Raw genomic sequence first — 25435 nt, forward strand, 5'->3', positions numbered from 1 at the left:
TATTTATACAATATATCAAATACAATTTTGTATTTAAAATATATTTTTGAAACACTTGTATCATAAATACTGCCTATCCTTATTTGTAACTATGAAGATCAATAGTTGCACATTTCTAACAAAATATCTTCTTTTGTGTTCAACAGATTAAAGAAACCCATAAAGGTATGGGACCACTTGGGGGTGAGTAAATAGTGCGTTGACTAATAAATTAATTACCATTTAATAATAAACTAATAAGTTAACTTAATTCCTTGACATTCTCCAAACACAAATGTATTATACTGAACCTAGCCTTTTTTACAATGTATTTTACATAAAAAAAAACATTTAAAGCGATAGAAAAAGTTATTATTATTATTTTTTTTACTCATTCTCCCCCACAACTTTTCCAAACACTTGTTTAGTATTCAAAAGAAGAAACAAAAAAATCCATAAACTTGTCTTTTTGGGTGAACTATCTGTTTTTCTCAACTTTGGACATACAGACAAAATATCAGGCAACAATTAAAAAAAAAACATTTACAAAAAGTTCAAAATTTAAAAAAAAAATTAAATTTAGGAATGGCAGTGGCTTTATTAAAGGAAGTAACAGCAAGTGTATGTTAAAAACAAAAGCACACACAGACAATAAAACAAGAATTTCAATGATATAATAACATGAAAATGGGCATTCTTAAATTTGTATGTTTCTGAAGCAGTATTTATGAATGAATACATTGAATTTTAAATACATTTAAATAAAGAACATGCAAAAACAAAATTAACTTGCATTCCACAATTTTAAATGTACTCATGATTGTTTTATCTTTTAATTGACATTTTTTAAAAAGATCAGTGAGGTTCTCATCAGCATTATTATAGATTTCTATCTAAATGTTAAAAACGCTTCAATACAAACATATTGTGTAAGAATGAACAAAAGGATAACTTTTGTATTCATCTGTATAGACAGCTTGCACTTAACAAAAGCAAGTCCCTCATGAAACTTGCTGTATACATCTACAAAAATAGTAACAACTTTGTCAGTGTAAAGTGTAGTTTCTTACAATGGAACTATTTTAAAGCAAAACAGCATTAAAAGCAGTTTAGTGACAGAACTCTACATCCTCCAAAGATTAATTAGTCAAGAGAAAACGTTGGTAACACTTTGCAATCTGGTGCACATGAAGTTAGATATTTACTAACATGAACTAATGATAAACAATTCATTAAAATCTAAATGCTGTGCTTGTTAACATTAGTTGATGTGCCGTGAGTTAACATGAACTAACATTAAACAATTGTACTTTTATTATTCAACGTTAACAAATATGAATAATATTGTTCATTGTTTGTTCATGTTAGTAAATACATTAGCATTTATAAAGTGTCAAATATCGTAGAGTGTTACAGAAATGTTAAATCCAAAAAATTTAATTAAAAAAAAAGAAAAACACATTCTTAAAGGTAGTACAACATAAATTGTAAAGCATCCCAAAAAAAAAAAAAAAAAAAAAAAGACACTAATGTTTTTACACTTACACTAAGCCCAGCATTTTACAAAACAGATGTTTCCCATAGGGTTAGGCTCTCCATATCTGTACATGCTTGGTGCATATATTCTTTCAGTGCTCAGATCCAGCATCAGTTATGATGAACGGAGCAGGTTACTGAGAACTGTAGGGGAGAAAAGTAGACAAAAGTCAACAACTAGTAAAAAATGTTTCAGAAAGCAATAAATAAACCTAAGAAAACATACATATATAACTTCTGAAAACTTAATACTTATAATAAATGCAATAAACTTGACATCCATTACAACCAAAACTAAATAATAACTGAGAAATGCATTAAACTCTTCAAAATGTGACATTAAAGACATAATGTTTCTACATTGAAATTACATTAATATTTCAAAACATTTATTTTATATTACAAAACAATAACTGTTTTTGCTGTAGTTTTGATCTAATAAAAAGACTTTTCTGAGAATAGCACGATTAAAAAAACAAATAGCGTCACACCATTCAAACTTGGTGTGGATATTCATGTAAACTAAATGAAACAATCACAGACAGATTTGCATGCTGCATATGGAGTCAAATTTGGAGTCAATATTAATAAAAACAATAAATATTAATAATATAACAAGAACATAATAATCTTACCTTGTGGCTCGGAATTAGTACCATGGCTTTTGCCACTCTCTGGATCTTCCCCTATAAGAACAATAACTTTTTAGCTCATCCTGATATTTAATATTGTTTATGCCTAATTTTCACACTGTAAGTCTCTTACTGAAGTTCCATGAAAACACCATTAACATTTCTCTCACATGGTGCTAAAGGAGTCATCAGCCACTTTTTTAACATGGTCTTAAAAAACTCGACTCTGGTGGGACTCGAACCCACAACCTTTGAATCACTTCTCTAAGTGAGGCTTAGAAGTCCAATGCGCTATCCATTGCGCCACAGAGCCACCTGTTGAGCCCTCGAGGCCTTTGTAATACAAGCAAAGCAGTTCAACAGCCTTCCACGTCATCTGCCCAACCCCCACTTCCTCTACAAGAGCTGCTGTTTGAGTTCAGCTACTTTTAACTCTGTATTGGGGCTCCCACCAGTGTTTACACAGTCGCAAGACAACTTATACGCCACAACAAGGCTTTAGACTTGTAAGTTTTGTAACTGTAAGTTTTTAATTTCTTCTGTGCAATCTGAACTATTCAAATAGGCAAGCCTCACTCAAATATCTAAACCAGGCTAGTACTTTTTTGAGGATTCAAATACTTTCCTCGAGAAAAAAAAAAAAAAAAATATATATATATATATATATATATATATATATATATATATATATATATATATATATATATATATATATATATATATATATATATATATATATATATATATATAAAAGGGGGGGGGGGGGGGGGCAACTTACCTCCTTGCACTTTAAAACAAAGTTTCTTTTTCTGATACGCAAAGTAACTGGAGGCAGCCCCGAGAACAGCAACTCCTACAGAACTGATGATGGCAGCCAGAGCTCCGCCTGTGGGACACATTTAAAGAGACACACATAAGATAATAAAAGGACAAGTGGTAGTTACAAATGCTTTTAAATGACGGAGGTAATTTGAAACAAAGTAACATACCAATCATTAGTAGAAGTTTGCTGACAAAACTACTGTAACTTGGGAATTTAACAAGAAATACAAAAAGGTTTTGCCACAAGGGGGAGCAACAGGAGTCAAATTCTCTACAGAATACATGGGAATTGTGCCAGTACACAATGTTCTTCAACTAGACGTGTTTTCTTTTTAATTTACATGTCACAACAAACTATGGAAAATAAAAGTTTACAAAATGTATACAGACTTTATTGATTAAATAATTAAATAGATTCATTACATAGATCACTGATAACTTTACTAGGTCTCCATCTTAAGAAAAAAGATTCATAATTTTGAAAACTACATATCTGACATTGCACAATTATGATTTACTGAACTAGAAAATAAGTTGCTGTAATTCCGCTGTCATGTGGTGTAAACATTATGGGTGTTGGCTGCATGCGGCCAATTTTTTTTGTGAATGCAAATATGCCTGCAGGAGATAACTTGACTAAAGAGAGCCTGTCGAATTACTTGCATAAGCTAAAGACTAAAAAGCTTCAGTTCTAACCTTCTACAAACATAGGCTACTTCTCTAAAGCTTATGAAGCTTGCTAATATTAGAGGCTATCGCTAATTCACTCTCTCTAGCTGGCAGGCCAGTGTTCTTCACACATGCGCAATACATTCTCGCCATGCCATTGTTGATGGTGTTAGTTTACCGGCTCACATATGCTGACAATGAAAAAAGAACAGGGCCAAAGCAGTTGGGTGTGACTGACATTAACCAAACAGAAGGAATTCTCACATTTCACTTTATTAAAAATGATCATAGATCGCCAAAAAGACAACGTTTTAAAATCAAAGAGTGGTACAGAAATTAAGTAAAGTAAGCAAATTTTGCAGATTTTTAATAAACCAACACTAGAGAATGCTAATGCTAAAGACACTGTTTCATAAAGTAAACAAACCATCACTCTAAGGTTGAGATATACAAGAGATTACAACAATAACAGGGTTTCTGCAGGTTTCACCAAGTTAAGTTTAAGACATTTTTGAGACCGTTATGAATTAAATTTCAGACTCACACAATCCGAGTCTGAAGACTCACACACACATAATTACATTTTACATTTTTTTATTTTAACTTTTTTTTTAGCAAAATATTTTTAATATTGTGTCAAAACATGCAAGGTCTAGTTGCAAACATACACTTTCAGCAAAAAAAAAGAAAAAAAAGACAAACGTTTTATAAACTGTAATTAACTAAATGTATAAACAACAGTCTGAGGTCAGTGTCCTCAGTAGTAAATACATTTTAACTTTAAAGAAATGTTACTGTAAGGTAAATAAAGTTAAAAATGGCATTTTTTTATTTTTATTTAAAGTTTAAAGTTTTATTGAGATGGGCTGAGATGGGGATTGTATGGGGGTTAATGGCCAGATAGGGTAGGTATACACAAATTAAAGAAAATTAGGACCTGTTAAAAATACATAAATTAATTAAGACCTACAGTTGAAATCAGAACTATTAGCCCCCCTTTGATTTTTTTCTTTTTTTTATATATTTCCCAGTTTCACATTATGTCTTATATTTTTTGTTCTTCTGGAGAAAGTCTAATTTGTTTTATTTTAAATAGAATAAAAGCAGTTTTTAATTTATTAAACACCATTTTAGGGTCAAAATGAGCCCCATTCAAGCTATATTTTTTTCTATAGTCTACAGAACAAACCATCATTATACAGTAACTAATTAATTAAAATAAATCCATTATTAGAAATTAGTTATTAAAACTCTTAAGTTTAGAAATGTGTTGAAAAAATATTCTCGCCTTGAATCAGAAATTGGGGAAAAAAAATAAACAGGGGAGCCAGTAATTCAAGGGGTTTTATAATCCTGACCCTTACTGTACAAGCCAATATTTCAGTAATTTTTAAACCTTTTAGGCCCTAAAATTCTGTTCTTTTTTAATTTTTTATTTAAGACATTTTAAGGCTTTTTTAGACCCTGCAGATACCCTGAATAAGTGCAAACCACCGAACCACAGTGCGAACCACAAGTTCATCAACTTTGCAAAGAATTTTTCACAGCAGTAGCTGCAGTACTATAGAATAGTAAAATTTCAGTCACCTAAATAATTAAAAATCTATCCATATTAAAAAGCACCACTATTAAAGCTAAATTTACATTTTTAGGCATATCTTTACATTCTAAGATTTTGAATTGATTTAAACAAACTTCAAATGCATTTAATCTGCTTGTGCTGATCGTTTGAATAAGATGCTGCCATCTCAACCCTGGCACACACTAAACAAGTAGACCACATCCTCTGACAAAAAACAAAACTGAACAAAACTCTAGTATACTTTCAGCTGAAACATGAACTACACAAACAAATGACAATAAAGCTAACCACAAGCAGCACATAAGAATAAAGCATGTTGAAGTATTAGCATGAGCACAAGAATTTATTTTTGAACATGTTTTCTAAGATCAGTTTCTAAAAATACCATCACATGTACAGACACACAAAGCACTTTCAGCCCAGCGTTCTTTTAGGATGTTCAGTAAGTTCAAATGCAAAACATAGTGTAAATGTGAACAGATGTTTGTTTTGTTTTGCGTCTTTAAGTTCAGTCTTTAAAAAAAAAATTTATAATAATAATTGACTTTTTTGTGCAGATAAAAAGAAACAAACTACAAGTGGGTTCACAAGAAAGTCTGTGTTAAAATCAGTTTCTTTAAATCTAAAATATTAAAAAAGTCAATGTTACAGTATGACAAGTGTCTGGGGTGAAATACATTTCATAGTGCTCGGCTCTACTTGAGATTTAGGCTGGCATAATCCCTGCCAGCATTAAAGCTTTCGGCTGAGACTCGCTCATGGACAAACATTTGCCAACTTCAATTTTCTGCTGCATTTTCAAGGTCAAGCAAGTTTAAAACTAAGCCAGAAGAAACCAGCGTTATACTGTTTCCACCTCAAATATTCCTTCTCGAGAAAATGAGTAATAAGATGGCAGACACGAGCAGAAAAAAGGAAGCACAGTAATGGAATGCTCAACATGGCCTTGGGGTTAATCCACTGCACCATAAAACCAGAAGAGATAGAAAGCTAATTCTCATTTGAGACGTGTCAAGAAGAACAAGTCGCACTGTTACTGGAACAAGAACAAGAAAATGAACACGAAAAAAATAAAAAGAATAAAAAATACGTATCCCCATTGTTTGAACACAAAAAAAGTAAAAAGACCAGACTTCCTCAGGATGTCCTAAAAGATGCAGGAGCAATAAACATTCCTTTTAAACAACAAAAGTTGAATGCTCCATTTCACAGCCAAAATCCTCATTCATCAGTATACTGATGTATTACAAACATCCATTATCTACTCCTTAATTTATACACTACTCTTCAAAAGCTTGTCTTTTTTTGTCCTTTTGTTGGGCATTTGGTTGACTAAAGACGACTGATTTACCTGTACAGACTGCCAGTTTTATTGCATTTTTAAGATCAAATACAGATAGAAATAGAATAGATACCATTTTAAAACATTTTAAAAGATAAACAACCCTATAATTTCAAAACACATTTTATGTGAGGGCAAGCTAATTCTTCAGAAATTAATCTAATAAGATAGTTTGGTAGACAAACTATTTTTATTTATTTTATTTTTCTAATTAAAAATATTTCTAATTGTCACCCATGTTGTAAACAATACTGTTTTTTTCTAAGTTTTATTTATTATAATTAATATATTTATTAAGTTTGTGGTTCATTCTACTGTGACCCCGGATTAATAAAGGTACTAAGCCGAAAAGAAAATGAATGAATGAATAATATAAGCTTTTGATACGGTCTATCACTGCACTTTAATTAAGAGGCTGCATTCTCTTGTGGGCATTACTGGGTCAGCTCTGAGTTGGTTACCCTCCTTTCTTGCTGACAGGAGTTTTTTCTGTGTCCATAGGAACTCGTATGTCAGACTCTGTTCCTCTGTTCTGTTTTGTACCTCAAGGTTCTGTCCTAGGCCCTCTTCTTTTTAATATATATATGCTTCCTCTCAGCAAGATTATTATTAGTTTTAGCGATATATCTTACCACTGCTATGCAGATGATGTACAATAGGGTATATGCCGAGCTAGAGTTTTTCCCATACTGATAAACTTCTGGTGACCTCTTACTGTTAATTTTTTTTCCATTTTATACGGTTCCTTTTACAGCATCGATGTTGAAATGTCATTAAAATACATTCAGTTAAATAAACTTTGGCATTCATTTAGTTGTTCAAGCCCAAATCAAGACAAAAAGTTGTTTGCTCGCACGCGCCAGTCAGAAACGGCAGGCTATCGCAGAAGCTCCATTGACTATACTGGAGTAAAATAAATGCTCATTATATAAAGACATGGCGGGGGATAATGTAATATAATGCAGTGCTTCTTGTACAATCTAAGATCCACTTTATATCGGATATCACTCCGCTAGTGGAGAGCGCTGATTTTTAAAGAAAACAGCCTTTAAATGTGCCAGTTTTTGCATTGGCATACAGTTTGCTGGAAGCACTTAAGACATACTGTCTCTCTTGCAGGATTGTTTAGTATATTAACAAAGAGGGACAGACAATTTTCAGCAACTGAACCCCGATAAAACAGAAATGTTAATTTTTGCTCAAGATAGCATCACCCCAATGATCAGGCAAGTTTTGGGGGGCTTGTCATCTTCAAATTGCAGTGATATTAGACATCTTGGTGTCATTTTTGATTGAGCTATGTGTTTTAATGTTAAATCTGTTGTTCGTACATGCTTTTTCGCCTGAGAAACATTGCAAAAACAAAAGATATTGTGTCAAAGAAAGAGATGGAGATGCTTGTCCATGCCTTCATCTCTTCTAGATTGGATTATTGTAATGTTCTGTTCTCTTGTCTAAACAAATCCTCTATGGAGCGACTGCAAGTTGTGCAGAATGTAGCGCCGTGGCTTTTAACCAACACAAGTAGGCGGTCACACATTACACCTGTGCTTAAGGCACTTCACTGGCTTCCTATCAGTTTTAAAGTCAATTTTAAGATTCTGGTCATTACATATAGAGCTCTGCATGGTCAAACACCCCTGTATATTCTTGATCTTTTAAGCCAGGGGTGGCCAACCCTGTTCCTGGAGAGCCACCTTCCTGCAGATTTCAGTAGCAACCCATATCAAACACACCTGCCTGTAATTATCATGTGGCGTTCATGTCCTAATTAATTGGTTGAGGTGTGTTTGATATGGGTAGCAACTGAAATCTGCAGGAAGATGGCTCTCTGTTTTAAGCAGTCACTCATGTAGCAGGTCTCTGAGGTCTTCTGGCAAAGACCTGTTAGCCATTCCCAGAACTCGTCTCCCGATAGCACTGAGAACTCTGGGATCAGTTGAACTTAAAAAGCATTTAAAGACGCACCTTTTTGGCCAAGCTTTTAACTAACAGTATTAGTGCTTCTGTATTTGGATTTTTAATTTGTTTTAATATGTTATAAAATGCCTTCTTTTATTTTCATGTTTTCTTTTACTTGTTTTTTCTTATTGTAAAGCACTTTATGACTCAATGTCTGGGAAAGGTGCTATATAAATAAACCTTTACTTACTTACTTACTAACTAATATATCTATTATATATGCGTAAACATGCAGAAAGACTTTTAATTTAATAAAAAAGACTTTTTAAAACTTGGGTCAAACGATTTCGGGGAACTGTATACTGTTACAAAAATTGGTACGTTTAAGGTATGTTTTTTTAAAAATCAACCGTCTTCACTGCCTAAATGATATACGCTATAAGGTGGATCTTAGATTGTACAAAGAATCACTGCATTAAATTTAATTTTACTGTGCCATCTTTAAAGTATTTACATATATTTTACTCCAGTATTTCTAGTTGCGTTTCTGCAGTAGCCTGCTTATCCTGACGGTCGTGTGCGAGTAAACGGCTTTTCATCTCTGTTTAGGCATCAACAACTAAATGAATGTTGAAGTCTGTTTAACTTATTACATTTAATAACATTACAACATCGATGCTGTAAAAGAAACTGTAAAAAATTGAAAAAAAGTCCCATTGACCGTTCACCAGAAAGTATATCGGTATGGGAAGAAACACTAGCTCTGCATATACCCTACTGGAATTGCTCAGTTCTTCTTATTTTTCCTCTTCTCTAGAATGCATCCCATTTTTGAGGATCTTAACATCCAAAAACTCACAAAACTTTGCACACGCACCAGAATTGGCAAATATTAAGGTTTGTTATAGGCTTCTGAAGTGCGTGTAACAAAATGGCTCAACAGTGCCATCTATACACATTTAATGAAGTGACATAAAACATGCCAATTAGTTCCAAGCGTTGTATTTTAACGAACTCCTCCTAGGGATTTTATCAGTTCAACATCAAAATTGGCTATTGTTATCACCTTGGCGATTTTAAATTGCGAAGATCTAGAGTTTTTTTGAAGGGCGTGTTCGTGAGGACCTCACAAACTTTGATGTTTCATCATGAAACAGGAAATTGTTATAATTGCAGTCCTGACCTAAACACATTTACATGCCAACATTCAGTTACAGTCAAAGCCCCATCTGCTGCCAACAGGAAATTACATGTTTCAGTGTAACTAACTTCTCTTAAAAATTTTATCAGACTGAATCCAAGTTTAGTCAGTATGATCCAAAGACCTCTGTGATGTGAAATTGTTTTCATCAAAGGGTGTGTGGCGGATTGACAAAGTCTAGTTTTCCGCCATGGAATAACAAGTACTTATAACTCAATCACACAATATCCGAGCTGTAGAAACCATAAATCATTTAATAATGTTTTTTTATATAGTAATAAAAGTTCAGAAGAACAGTACTTATTTGACACTAATTTGTCTTACCAGTCACTTTTGATCAGTTAAAAACATCCTTTCTAAATTACCTACAGTATGAATTACTTATTATTATTTGTATTATTGTTATTACTGACGACACGATGGCTCAGTGGTTAGCACTGTCACCTCAAGCAAGAAGGCCGCTGGTTTGAGTCCCGGCTGGGTCAGTTGGCATTTTTGTGTGGAGTTTTCATGTTCTGAATAGGTGAACTGAATAAACTAAATTGGCCGTAGTGTATTAGTGTGTGTACATGAGTGTGTATGGATGTTTCTTAGTGATGGGTACAGCTGGAAGGGCATTCGCTGTGTAAAACTGTCGCTGTGATTAAAGGGACTAAGCCGAAGAAAAATGAATGAATAAATGATTTCCCACACCAAACTTTTGAAAGGTAGTGTATAAGCTTTTAACAATCCATATTACCATAAAAAGAATTAACTCACCCATACAATATGATTCATTCCACACTGCCAAACTGGCTAAATCAATACCACTAAATCTTCACCAAATATGCATAGCATCCTCAAAACAGCACCAGGAGTCCCAGCCTTATAACCAAACATAACTTGCAAACCATGTAAACAATCTGTAAAACCACTTAAAACCCAACACAATCAAAAGAAAGTTACTATCCAACACATTCACAGCTCAGCCTTGTCTTCGGTTACATTCAGAAGCCCCCGAATCTGCTCTAGCAGAGGCTTTGCTACTTGGTTAAACTTGTCAATCCAGACACTGAGGCCTTCTGGTATATTATCGACTAGCATCTTGACAAACTGGAGCCACTGCTGGTCTAGATCTGCAACGACAGACAGGCAACCGAAGCAGAGATTTAGGGCACGGCCAATGGCAGAATGAACAGTCAATTCAAGCACTCTTCAGGAATGCTAAAAGGTACCACACATACAGCCATTCACCACCCATTTAAACCAACACAGAGGAAAACAGTCTGCTAGTGGAAAACCTCAACATGTACTGCCCACAGTAATTGTTTTTGTCTGTTGGACCGCCCTGTGCTTATGTAAGTACTGTGTGAGTGTTAGTCATCGGACAAGCCTGGTTTCCATGGCTAAAACGCTTTATTTTTGTGGTCAGACTCATGAATAGTCTCTTCAAAATATAGATATAATCAAAAACAGAACACATGCTAACTTTGCTAAGAAAGACAATGCTGGATAAACTGAGCTTAATAGTATACTGCCAAAAGTAAGGAAATGAGAGAATGAGAGAGAAAGCCAAAAAAAAAAAAAAAAAAAAAAAAAACCCAGAGGCACTCGCTCATGTCAACATTTGAGGGAACAACTATTTTTAAGTGGACTCCAAAAGGTAAACACCATAACAACCCTCATTTTCTGATGGTACACCAAGAGACTAACTGAGAGGTGAGAAAATCTATTGTGATTTGACATTTTTGAGAACAGTTTAAATAAAAAGGTACATATAATTATATATTAAATATATAATTATATATAAAATATATTTACCTTGAGGTTGCTCAGCTCCACCTAATAATAAAAGATAAATAAATAAAAAGGCACAAATTAACATCCAGCATAGAAGAAATACTGCTCAAGAAATGTAGATTGCTAATTTACTTTACTAAAAAAGTCAACTAAATGTATATAAACATTCATAATAAATTAAATACCACTTTGATCATCAGAAGAAGGGGCTCCTCCTCGCCCTTAAAAAAAAAAAAAAAAAAAAAAAACTGTTAGATTTAGTCTAAAACAGCACTAGACTTTCAGTAAAATAGGATATAAAGTCTAGCTAACTGAATATAATTACATTAAAGCTATTTAAGTCATACAAAGCCATACAGTACACTCCAACGAATTATGTAAAATAAAATACTGAATCAGTTGTGCTTTTCCTACACAGTCAGAAATAAAAGGTACACTTTTGTACTGTAAGGGTGATAAATAGTCCTTTAGGGTACACTTTTGTACCTTTAAGAATCTGTTAGGAACAAAAAATGTACCCTTTGAAAGGGTACTGCCACAGTAAGCTTTGTACTTTTATTTCTGAGAGTGTACATAAAAAAAACAAGTAATAATATATAAAACGAAGAGTTTAGATGCAAAACACCCTAAATCCATCAGACCTCTTTTCTTGTAAAAGAGCATTTTTTATCAGGCTCCTATAACTAGGTTCAGATGTCCTTTTATATGTAATAATAATATTATTAGCTAGTAAATAAGATACCATTTTTCATAAGACACATTGTATTATAAAAGTTAAAAATATATAAATTTGTCAAGTAAGTAGCGGTTCATTCCACTGTGATAACCCCTGATAAACTATAGAAAAAGCAGAAGAAAAATTTATGAATTAAGTTAGTCAAGTAAGACATTAATTAAATCTTAACAATCTGTTGTCATGTCTGATATTTGGGATTTAGATTTAATGTAAGTAGAATAATGTAAACATTGAAAACATTGTAAACATTGTAAGCTAAGCTTGGTAGATTCAAATAATGTAGTGTAAAAACATTATGATACATCAATATCTGTGCATTTTCCATTAATATTAAAGACTTAAAAGGCCCGGCCCGAAAAAAAAAGGCTGGCCCGATTGGAAGAGGTTTGCCTGAGCGCAGTTCACTTGGGCTTTGAGACGTGACTTTTAAGGGACTGTTTGATATGTGTTTATTAGTCATTCTTACAGTTCAATGGCCGCAAATTGTCATAGATTATTAAAGACGCAAACCCCTCACTCCATGACAGCTGCGCACCTACAGCAAACCTCGTAATTCCTGCAACACTTTATGATTTTTTGAGTGTCAAAAGTGGCTGATCTGTTCGGCAAAATATCTGACTGTGTGTCTCCGCATCCCAAACAACTAAACGATATAACCATAGACTGTAAAATAAAGGATATAACTAAAGAAATGTCCACTGTGCTGAGCGAAAGCGCTTCTCTACTGAACAGCGAATCATCGATGATGTAAGCGTGCTCAGGCCCGATTGTAATGTGAGTGCGGGCCGTCAGGGGAGACAGGAGTCCAATATTGTTTTGGCCCAGTTCGAGGCAACTGTAGTAGTGTGAGTACGCCCTAAAACACAAAGTGGGCCTACTGGGCAAAAAGGGGATGCCTCTCAGACAATTTTAGAAGCTGTCATTCATTCATTCTCCCCATACTTTAAAAGGTCACGAAACACCAAAACACATTTTTTGAGATGTTGACAGTCGTACATGTATCCCACACTGCTAAAAACACTATTAGGACACATATATTTCACAAAAAAGTAAAAATGTGTTGTTTTTGCTTTATTTTGAGCAAATTCGTAACTTCCGGTTTAAAACAAATTTTCAACGCTGTGTCATGGCCATGAGATCTTAGCGTGTATTCCAGCGTGTAGACTGGACGTCTGTACCTGGGAATACCGTATTACGTCTCTGTGTGTGTTGGATTCATTCATGAGTATGACTTGGTTCAAACCAATTAGCGCGCACTAATGTGTATGCTGTGCAACTTCATTAATGCATGACAGCTTTGACGACAGTTTTACCTGTCATAGTGTTCAGACGGCAGAGAGACACCACGTTGTGTTGCCAAAACAAACGGAAGAAGAAGAATTGTTTGGAGATACGGGTCGTTAGTGTTGCTTTTATAATGTGCTGCAGTGAAGGTTTTGTTTTTATTTTCCCTCTATGAGAGCGCAGCTGAACTCACGTGTGAATCAGTGCACGCGATACGTGGCAGAAATACGTTTGTTCGGAACATTTTTTACTGTAGAGCAGGGATTCCCAAACTTTTTTTTTTGGGACCCACCTAGGCAAGTAATTCAATCTCAAGACCACCATAATATTTTATTATGAAAAAATGGGTAAAAAAAATGTATCCATTCAAAGCAGTCAAAAATATATGGTGTGCGGCTTTTTGGATTTTGCGATTCAATATGCACATAATGAGGCTCGAAGTGCTTTTTGTGGGATGCTGGCTGTAACTGATATTTTTTTGTTGTTGAAAAAGATACTCTTCTTTTTTTCAGAAGAGAATATGATCAACCTTTGATCAAGCCACTGGATTATGATCAAGCCCCGTCACATCGCAGTAAATTCCACTTCTAGTGTATAGTCATAAGAAAATAAATAGCTTTTTGATCGGCTACTACAAGCTGGGAAAACGTCAGATAAATATGCCAATGCAATTAACATTATTGCTCAATTGATCTAATATTTACACTTTTGCTTGAGGATGGAATGATGGGGGTAGATACATTACTATTACTATTTTCCATAAGATCTATGCCCTTCCACAACATTAGGTGATGTTAAAACTAACAGATAGCACTATAGCTATTTATTGATTAGCAATCTGTCAACGTTGGAATGTAAAAAATATTGGACAACAAATAGCTTCAAATGATAGAATACATAGCAAACATTAAAAAATATTGACAATAAAATAAATGGTTTAGCCTATTAAAATCAATGGCCTATCCAGAAATTAAATAAAGCTATAAAATCTATTTCACTTTTGATTGTATTTGCATATTGATTAAAGTTACTATAGTTATTTAGTGAAGAGCAGCAAATGAATATCTCATTGTGTTTTGTTTGATAACAGAGGTGTTAATGTAAGAATGCACAGATCTATAATGAAGCATTCGACTACTTTAGTAACTGTTTGTGTTCATTTAAGAGAAAATTAGTTGTGTTTAAAACAAAACATGCAGGACGGAGCTAAAAAAAAAAAAAACGAAAAAATAAACACTTTTCCGCCGATCCCTTACTGAAAGCACCACTCTGGGCGACCTCTACCAGCTAAACGCAGATTGTGAGAGCTCAAACAGAGCAGTGCTCGTAATGTCCAGTGAAAAAAAAGAAAAACACAGCTATGAAACATATCCAGCTTTGTCTTTTGTAGGAAACACTTTAGATATTTTTAGGGTAGGAGGTTTTTGAGTTATTGCCGTCAATCGTACTGGTTTTGATTCAAAGCAATGTAAATATAGCTGCAACTATGTGACTTTACGCGACCCAACTTTGTTGACTGTGCGACCCACAGTTTGAAAACCCCTGCTCTAGAGCTTTTCGCATCTGGAAATTGTAAAAATCCAGATTTGCTGCTCGTCTCCTTTTAAAAATGACGTGGCTCCAGTTTGTGTTAATAGTCCTGTCTCTACAGATTTGGTAAGTGTGTGTGATCGGTGCCCTTTTGTTGGCCCCCTTTTACACTAGTGCGTTTTAGTTTTAAAACGGCGTTCTAGAATGAAAACGATTCGCGTCCACACTAGCGTTTCACCCAGTGTTTCTTAACAGCTCTCCGTCCACACCAAAACGCTGAAAACGCATATCACGTGACCACACACACACTCTTGGGCAAGCGCTGCAGCTTATCTACCCAGATGAGAGCTCTGCTCGTCTGACTGCCAGGCACGTGCACACATAGGGCTCAACCTGTGCAGTGAACATGCCCTTTTTAGTCTTGGATAGAAAGTGCCCTTCCAAAATGATTAAAAGTGCCCCCTCGATGCGACGCACCCTTCGTCCTGCCCTTCAGTAAGTGCGCGACAACACCGTTCTTGAGTACGCGCACGACAACACCGCTCTTCAGTTCGTGTGCGACAACACCGCTTTTCAGTACGCGCACGACAACACCGCTCTTCAGTTCGTGTGCGACAACACTGCTTTTCAGTACGCGCACGACAACACCGCTCTTCAATACGCGCGCCACAACACCGCTCTTCAGTACGTAACATGTTTTGGCTAAGCACAAAGACAGGTTAATAATTAATGTAACCAAGTAGCCTACATTCTGTATATTGACAGATCGCTTGCCTTTATTTCCTATAATGTATAAACTTATTGTATGTTATACTTTTATAATGGCCATAATCGATTATTAAAACTGATCTTCAGTAAAAGAGAGGGTATGTTTTGTATTTTCACTGAAATTGAAAGGAGGCAGTTGTTATCGGCTCCGTTTTGTTATAAATATCCACACCGTGAAGATGATGCTCACAAATGCAGCACAACGACTCAACATTTCTGCTGTCTGTTAAGTTGCTAATATCAAAATGAAAATAGGCAGTTCCTTAAATCATGTTTTCATTTTATTTTTTTAAGAAGTTGAAACAACGTAGCCCGGGTGATTTGAATGAAGTTGTAAAGTACACTGTTACCTTTGAAGATTTACCCGTGTCCCCATTAGTCTGTTTTCCATATCCAACTGTACTCTTTCAGTGTTTAAAGACAGACCTTAGTCAAAAAGATTTCTAAGTTACTTAGTTTACGTTAATATCACTACAATATTATGGACTGAAAGATCTGCTGTAAACGCTGCTTTCCGAGTGTAAATGTGAACACTGCAAGCAAACCATTACCGACCGTCGTGTTTAATTTTTGCCACATTTTGTGACAGGAATGACACACACGGCTTTCTGCCCTACCAAGTGCATCTGAGTTACCGAGAAATGCAGAGGATTTTTTTCTCTTATACGACGTGCGGTATCAAACATTTCACCGTCATTAAACACAATCACTGTCTTTCTTCTCCGCGTCTGTGTTTGTTTTGCCTCGGTGAAAATCAGCATGTGCCCAAATGGAAACTCCCATTTTTATTCAAATCCATTTTTATTCAAATCCTTCCCCTTTCCCTTTAAGAGCCAGTTGCGTCACGCCATAAGTGCATTTGCTATTTACATGACAACTTTGTAAGTGGAAAAACTAAGCGTTTCACTAGCAACAAAACAGTTAAACAGAGCATCTACAGCACGAGAATGAGAGTTAAATTATTAACTTTCACTTTCGCTTTCGTGGATAGGGAAACCTTGTACGCACAGACATCGATTAGCCTATGAATAATTAATTTAGTTTGTTTAGCTCAAAGATTTGTTTCAAAACTATTTCTAAATTCAGTTAAAATTTCCAGCAAACGAATAAATGATCAATAATATCGAAGTGTGTTCTAAAACCTGAGTTATATCCAAATACACATGCTGTGCCCCATATGGTCTGAAACCTGACAGGTGGGCAAATCTAAGCTTGTTTTTAATAAAACAAATATAAATATGGATATAATAAATAATACTGCTAATAATGATAGCATTAAAAAAAAAATTGTCACGAATAAACTGAAAAAGCCCCTCGAGATTTAGAAGGCATGAAGGCAGGGGTTTTTATATTTTTGTCGGCTAGAAAATAATGTTTTGCAAAATTTTAATAATTTAAAATTATATCCTATATATATATATCCTTAATATTTTAATTATTTTTCATATGAAAAGATATTTGCGTATTGCTCCACATCTTGTGTGTATAAAGCAGTGTGTAGGCGAGGCGCACAACTAACGCGCTCTGCACTGGACAATAAACCAGCTTTGTTTTGGTCTATTGAAAAATCTATTATAGTTTCTCAAAATAGCAATGCGCCAGCAATGCGCCTCAGAACGCCTTCCTTTTTAGACCAGAACACCCATGGGCGCACATATGAGCGCAAATGCATTTGCTATTTAAACAGTGTTGTGCAAAACGTCAAAATGACTCTTGTGCCAAAGTGAAACTAGCAAACAATTGCGTCGCGCCTTGCACCACATTGCGTGGGGTGTATAATAGAGCCCTTGGTCTCTTGTTTATCCTCATAGAATCCATGTCTTTCATGAAACGCAGTTGCCGTTTTATGTATAGTAAATCGGACTCATTCAAAGTAGCGTCACACAAAAAAATGTTATGAATGCATGTTACACTTCCGACTGTACATTGTGTTTTCTTTTTCTTATAATGCAGTAGTAATGAGGGCGGTATGGTACAATAAATAAATCAATCAAACCTCTACTGCCGCCTCCATCGGGTTTATATCCACCTCGCTCACTGACATCAATAAGATCATTGTCATCAAAAGATCTACCACCTTAATGAAAAAATAAGAGCAATAAAATTTCAGAGGACAAGCAGTGTAGTACACAAACAAAAAAAGTAAATTTAGTGATTCTCCTGTTTCAATGACTTTTACATTAAAGCTCAAAATGTTCATTTAGCAAAATGAAATGTGATGAGCTTTTAAATTATTACCTTGTGTTTTCAAATAACCATAAACTAAATTTAAAAATCACAAAACTGTTTGTTTATTTATAGTAAGTTTTAGTGAGATTTACACAAGAAATGTTTAATGGAGCATCTACTGTAGGATAAATATCCTGTAAAATGATTGCTGAAAAAAAATCTGTATCACTATTATCACCTATTATTAGTCTGGTTTTTACTTTGTGCAAGCTTGTCATATATTTTGTCTAGACCTGCATAACAGTGTTTTAGTATCGTGTTTCTGATTTAAGTTTGATTTAAAGGGATATTTCAAAATCACAAACATGAAAAAGTATTCATTATTTACTCTCCACTAAGTGGTTCCAAATCTTTACGTTTCTTTATTGTGTTGAACTAGTTATGTCAATGATTACAGGTTTCCAGCTTTCTAAAAAATAACTTCATTTACGTTCAATAGAAGAAGAAAAATGGGTTAGAAACAAGTGAAGAGTGGGTAAATGATGACAGAACTTAGTTATGGTTTAACAAAGGAAGGAAACACTTTTTCACAAAGGGCTATGTGGTTTTGAATTTATTTTCATTTAATAATAAAAGTCTTCATTTAAAAATTTATTTGTTTGATGATTTGAAACAATTAAGTGGGATAAACAGTGTGATAAACATTCAAAAAATAATAAATCAGTCAGGGGGCAAATACTTTTTCACATTACTGTATATGTAAAGTGATTGGTTACAGAAATTAAACTGCAATTCCCGACAACTTGTCTCAGCAATTCAGAAAACATTCTTTTTGAAACAATAATGTTAATCATGCACTTATATCTTAATAAAACAAAGTAAACTTAATTATTATTTTTTTTTAAACTATAGACATCTACATTGCACATTGTGTAAAAGATAAAACTGGGGCATGTTAAGGTAATATCAGAATGATCAATCATGCAGCTTAATGCTTATCCATTTAATTTAAATTATACACATTATATTCTGACTTAAAAGTGTATTTATTTTAAATTTAAAAGTGCAATAAGGAATATTTTTAGAAAAAAAAAAAAACTTTTGGGGCATCGAGTCTTCTTGCAGCCAACTAGCAGTAAAATGTGTGTCTTTTTAACAAGAGATGAGAGATCAAAGTGTGACATGTTGTTTATTTTGGTGTTTTAAAGTAGCAATAGTACCAGCATACCAGTTTCTCTTTCTTTAGGTGGGACCATAGGTTTTTTGGTCTCTGTATCTGTAGAAATAGACAAATAAAATAAATAAACTCGTTCAAAATGGCATGATTTGTTACCTTAAAATTATTAGATTGATAGTAGCTGTAAAAGATAGTAAGAAAAAAAAATTATCAATTGGCAATAGCCATAAATAGTAACAGAACAGCCGGTAAGTTAGGGCTTAATACATAAATATTTAATAAATCCTATTTATGTCCAATATTTATTTATTTATTTTTTAATAAACAGTTCACAAATAAAAAAAAAAACCTAAGAAAATAAAAGAAGAAATTATGTTTTAAATAGTAGGTAAGCGAGTAAATTATGACATTTCTTTTACTTGATTAATCTGACTGTACAAAAAAAAAACCTACACTAATTTAGGCAAACAATTGACTAATATATGAAATAAATGATATTGCTTGGATGGATGGATGGATGGATGGATGGATGGATGGATGGATGGATGGATGGGTGGGTGGGTGGATGGGTGGGTGAGTGGGTGGGTGGGTGTATGGATGGATGGATGGATGGATGGATGGATTTTTCTTACCTGGACCAAACGCATCAGATAGATCCAGCTCACCTGAAAAAATGCAAACTGAATTAGTCTTATTACTTAAAAATATAATTATAAAACTAAAATTCAAAGATTTATAAAACACAATTTACTTTTCACATTTGTATTTTTATATTTAACAGTTATACATATATATTTCTTATATGTCTTTTGCTAAACATGCATACTAGTTAAGTCATATAAAAATGAAACAGAATTGTTTTTTTAAAAAACGGCTTTTTAGCATGAGTCATATTGTACACCCAGACATTTGACATTTGTCCAGTCCCTCAAATACAAAAAAAAGCATTAATAATTAAATATGACTATATTGTCAGGTTATTGATTTGCATGTTCACTGGTGAAACAGGTTGCTTTATTAAACATATTTTTAATACTTGCATGTAAATGATACTGTATTTATGCAAGTTTTACCTCCAGATGCTGGTTTCTTTTTATCTGCAAATATATAAAAAGGAATACATAAAGTTGACAAATGCACTCATTTACCAAGACAAACCGTATCGAATTAGCAAATTAAATGAGTTCCCTAAACATTCCCAACAAAATGCAATATAGATATATTGAGCAAACATGACTACATAAACCCTATTTTAAGCACACTGCATGTACATTATACCAGTAAATTATGCAACAACTTGCAATTAAACCTACTTCACATCAGAATCACCTTACACTACATGAAATAAACTGTAAACGGCAAACTGTCTCCAAAAGTAAACTCCTACATGCTTAAAAACATAAAAAAAATAAATGAATAAATAAACAAACATAAATTCATATTTTTTTACCATCCACTGATTTTGGGGGAACAACAGCAGGTTTTTTGGGGTCTGTGTACAGTAAACAATGAAGATAAAACAAAAAGGTCATTATCATTATAAAGTTATAAAGTTAAATTGAAGGTATAAGCAGCTGAAAATTACATTCTGCAAGTTTTGGAACTCTAGCGAGTAGAAAAAAAAATTATATATAGCTCTATGCTTCATATGGAAGAACACTTTAGATGCAGCTACGTATGATATTTTGAGCCTTTCAAAGTCCACTGGGTCTTACCTGATTCAAAAGCATCTGATAAATCAAATCCTACAAAAGTATAATAAAGGTGAAACAATAAAATGGCACTCTACATATATTCACATGAACCTAACAAAGTCAAAACAATAAAATATAAGTGAAAATGAGGGGAACCATATTAAATATTTTAAATAAAGATTACCTGGATCTGCATTTTTGGGTGGGGGTGGTTTCTCTTTTGGCTTCTCTGTGGCTAAAGTGCATAACAATATGATTTTTTTATATACAAAAACTGCACACAAACAAGTATGACACTACTTTATATATTTTACATATTTTAATGAATCAAAATTTTAAATCTACATCAAATTGTAGAACATCAACATAAAAATGACCAATGGAATAAATACAGAGAACTATCTACTTACGGATCTCATCATCATCATCACCAAAGGCATCGCTTAGGTCCAATTCTGCAAGAAAACCATTACTTTAATATTCTGTTCAAAGAAACTCAAGCTTAAATTGAATCTAATTTATTTTCTGAAACATCCATATCGAGAAAATTGGCCAATACAAACTTCCATTTTTTAACCAATCAGAGCACCAATCAGTAAAGGATTCATTCAGCCAAATAAGCAAAACTTATTTATTAATTTAATTGCAAACAACCAAATTATGAAAGTATACATCAGCAGCATTAGACTTTAACACTCTAAATATACATAATAAACATAGAAATAAACGACCCATACATGCCAAGTTAAATTTACTAGCTAACTACATTCAGAACTTGTTTGTTAGCATGTAAATCATTACATTTGATAAGAATGAATCAAATTAGTCAGCTCTAAACTGACTGCAGTTTACATGTGACTAACTTACAGTACTGGAGGCATATCGATTCAAATGTCTAAATAATTGTTCTCTCAAAGCAACTTCTAAAAATAAATTGCAAAAATGTCCTTTCCTTAAAGAGACAGTTCATCAAAAAAAAAAAAAAAAAAAAACACTTTAGGGTCACAATTTACAGTATTAACAAACTATTAATTACCACTACTGGCTTAATTAACTATCAATTACTGTTAAAAAAATTTATTTCTTTTAATGTTTTATCTTTAACAAAGATAATTCAGCACTCTAAACTTTTAACAAAGCTGGCTTGTCTTAACCAAACATTGGGTTAGTTTTTTGTTTTTTGTTTTCTTTTAAATTTAAGTTACATTTTTTACCACAGTGGTTGGGTTTGTTTATATTTGACCTAATTTAGGATCACAACCACTTAGTATTTTTAGAGTATGCAGCAAAATATTGTCATTCATAAGCCTGCAAAAAACATTCAAAGCATCTTCATAAATATTAAAAAAACATAACAGAACACATATAATATCTGATGTCAGATATTATGTGTTTTGTTATGCTTTTTAATAATTAATTTAATAACTTTTATTATCATGTATGCCAGTGTTTCTCTACCACGTTTCTATGGGACCACCAGCAGTCTATGTTTGGATGTCTCCTTTGTCTGTCACACCGATTACAGGTCTTTCAGTCTCTGCTACTAAGCTGATGATCTAAATCAGGTGTGTTTAGTTAAGAAGACATGGAAAATGTGCAGAGCTGGTGGACCACCAGGAACATGGTTGAGAAACATTGATTTATGCAATATTGCATAATGTAAGACTTTCGGTATTTAACGTTTAAAAAGCCTCATAAAGACGTGTATCTTTAGCTGTTTATTAATAATTGTTGGTAAGGTATAAGTTGTGTTTAAACTTTGGGAAGAATTAGCTATGCAGAATAAGATCATACTTTATACTATTACTACCTACTATTTATATTATTTTATTATTATTTTTTTAACTAGTGGTTAAATGTGTGAATTGTGACCTAAACTAAAGTGTTAACTTTTCAATCAATCCAAACTCAGCATTCCTGGAGAAATCATAGTAGGACAAAAAAAATGTGTTCTGTTGAACACAAAAGGGGATATACTGAAGAATATTTGAAAGCATGAACCATTCAGTTTTGTACTGTTTTCTTACTCTATTGTGAACATTTCCAACAGTTTCCAATATTCTTTAATACATGTTCAAAAAAAAAAAAAAAAAAAACCCAAACAGGTTTGGAACGGGACAAGGGTGAGTAAATGAAAACTATTTTAATTTAGGTGAACTATTCCTTTAAATATTTTTTTTTCTCTCAAAAAAAAGAGAAAAAAAAAGCACTTGTGAATGTTTGTGAGAGGGAAGGAAAGAGAATTCCTAAAGGGTAAAAGTCTTGACTGGGCTAAATGATTGGAATTTGACAGTTCACTTTCACATAATAACCCCACCCATCTATACACTGTGTGCATCTATTGTGTATGCTGTATTCACATTGAACAACAAGCATTTAAGATGACAGTTAATAAATCTAGACATAAAACCAAATTATTGTTATAATTTTTCATGTATATGACACACATTATGGTGAGCATGCAACTGCGTGCCTGCCACACGAAACTGCCTGATAGGGCAACATCCTGTGGCTTACGTTGCCAGAGCAATGTGAACTGCTTTCATTTCTGCTCTGTGCACGAATGTGGCGGATGGTTATATCAGAACTGTAACCAGGGCAATCTGTCTATTCAGAAGTTTATGCCATTGACTTACATCAAATGCATTTTCAAAAGAACTACATTTAAGTTTGGGAAATGTGAAAATTCAGGGAAACTTAAAAACAATAAAAAGACTAATTTGGGAGTGTATAAACGGTGTATTTGCATTGCCATGCTTATTTCACAGTGGTTCTTACCACAAATGTAGCACTGACTATTAAACAAGTCAAGAGGAACTGATCTCAGATCATGGCAAACCAAAATAATGCCTTATACTATACAAAGAGTGTGTCGATGATAGTTTATTTCAATGTCCAATGTAGGAACAGTGCCACAGGAAGTATGGGTCAACATCATGGGATCAAGTATATTTAGTACGCTGTGTTCAAGGCAACTAGATTGCTAAAAATGGAGTCCAGGGCACATTTTGCTATGAATGAAAATGTGTATTTCTGTGACCTTGAAAGTATAATTGAAGATGTTATGCATTACTTTTCAGGACACTAAAAATTGTGATTCCTTTTTTATGTTTTATTATTTACCAAAATGAATTAGCACTATAAACTCTTTAAAAAGCTGGCTTGTCGTAAAACAACATTGGGTTCTTTTTTCCGATTAAGTTTAAGTTACATTTTTAACACAATTGTTGGGTTTGTTTATACTAGACCCAATGTAGGATTACAACAACCCACCATTTTTAGAGTATGCAGCAAAAATATTGTCATTCAGAAGCTTGCAAAAAGCTTTCAAAGCATCTTCAGAAGAATTAAATGCGTAACACAACCCATATAATATATGATATCAGATATTGTATGTGTTGTGTTATGTTTTTTTAATAATCCATTTTTATATTACTATTCATGCAATATTGTATAATGTAATGTTTTAAAAGCCACATTAGGAAGTGTTTTGCTTATGATTTTGGTTACAGCTGGAGAACCAAAGTATATAAAATATTAACGTTAACACAGGTTTTCACCGTTTACAGCTACTGAATAATCATTTAAAGTTGTTAAAATCCAATTAAATAAACTGAATTGGGGGAAATCAGCATCTACTTCTGTAGCATGGATTTATATGTCATAACCTTTAGTCATACATTTAAAAACAGTATGTTACCAATATCGACTTACAAAAAGAAACATTAGCTTTGTGCTAAAAGTCCTCCTGCCATTCTTCCCAAGGGTTGGTGAGTCATGCAGTTTGTATGTGGAAAAATCACATTTCGTGTCAAGCCAACGTACCAAGGTCTTGGGTAACTCAAATCAACCTCTTTGTTCACCAGGGCAAAAAACTGCGCTAGTAGGCAACTGTGACTAATTTCCACATAAAAGCGACATAAACCAGCGACGTATAGAAGAACTGTCAAAAATCAGCTTCTTCTGTTACAGTTGTGATATTTTGGGAACAAGCGGTCCCAGTACGCAAACTGTTACAAGCGCTGTTACCAAAACAAAACGACAACACAAACGTTTAGACTGGAAACCATACCTTGCGCTTTGGTTGCTGCGAGACCTGCCAGCAGAAGTAAAATCCACGTGTATGAATTCATCATGCTGTAGAAAAGTATTAAATATTGTTTGTGTTTTTTGAGAGCTTTGAAACGCGCTAAAATTAGAAATTCTGGTAAGGAAAGTTCAGCAGTAAGATTTACTCACCCCTTTGAGTGACCCAAGCGAGCTCCAATTGCTATTCAGCAGTTCAGCGCTTTGCGTAGTTTAATTACAGATGATGTGCAGGAAAGAGAGAGTGTCCTCGCCACGCCCTACCTGCGCTCTTTTGGAGAGGGCGTGTGCTTGAAAAGAATTTAGAGTGTGCTGTTTCTTGTTCAAAGCAGATGATCTAAAGAACAATCTTTTTTATTTATTTATTTTTTTTTACTTCTTATTGTAAAGTTGTACGTTTATGTTCGATTTATGTTTTTTTTTTTTTATGTTTGTTCTTGTTTTAAGCATATACACTTTGATGACAAAGTTGACTAAGAAAATTTGTTGTTTTACGAGACCAGATGATAGGTGGCGACAGACTCTAATAAAAAAGGTGAACTTGACA

The 25435-nt window shown here is 33.7% G+C and overlaps 1 protein-coding gene and 1 non-coding gene across 12 annotated transcripts; both read right to left on the reverse strand.

Moving 5' to 3' along the window:
• Positions 1 to 557: 557 nt before the first annotated feature.
• cd99 (CD99 molecule) lies at positions 558 to 25122 on the reverse strand. 11 transcript variants are annotated; one of them, NM_001079980.3, is given in 15 exon segments: positions 558 to 1659; positions 2151 to 2201; positions 2926 to 3033; positions 11466 to 11486; positions 11630 to 11665; positions 17759 to 17839; positions 19160 to 19207; positions 19741 to 19773; positions 20182 to 20205; positions 20559 to 20600; positions 20824 to 20853; positions 20987 to 21037; positions 21213 to 21257; positions 24875 to 24939; positions 25042 to 25122. In NM_001079980.3, coding segments are annotated over 14 exon segments (660 nt in total). In that variant the 5' UTR covers positions 24936 to 24939; positions 25042 to 25122; the 3' UTR covers positions 558 to 1630.
• trnar-ucu (transfer RNA arginine (anticodon UCU)) lies at positions 2369 to 2460 on the reverse strand. The gene is given in 2 exon segments: positions 2369 to 2404; positions 2424 to 2460. It is a non-coding gene; the product is annotated as a tRNA-Arg (tRNA).
• Positions 25123 to 25435: the final 313 nt, after the last annotated feature.

Source organism: Danio rerio, chromosome 1, assembly GCF_052040795.2.
Source record: "Danio rerio strain M-AB ecotype USA chromosome 1, GRCz13ab, whole genome shotgun sequence".
In the NCBI taxonomy this organism is placed as follows: Eukaryota; Metazoa; Chordata; class Actinopteri; order Cypriniformes; family Danionidae; genus Danio; species Danio rerio.

What these genes read in the sequence shown, in the direction of transcription:
- cd99 (XM_087235931.1), bottom strand. Translation starts at nt 24,938, where the DNA reads ATGATGAATTCATACACGTGGATTTTACTTCTGCTGGCAGGTCTCGCA. An exon ending in CGCAGCAACCAAAGCGCAAG is followed by an intron (nt 21,258 to 24,874) that starts GTATGGTTTCCA and finishes GTTTTCTTGCAG; the next exon opens with AATTGGACCTAAGCGATGCC. An exon ending in TTGTTTTAAAGTGCAAGGAG is followed by an intron (nt 2,202 to 2,925) that starts GTAAGTTGCCCC and finishes TTGTTCTTATAG; the next exon opens with GGGAAGATCCAGAGAGTGGC.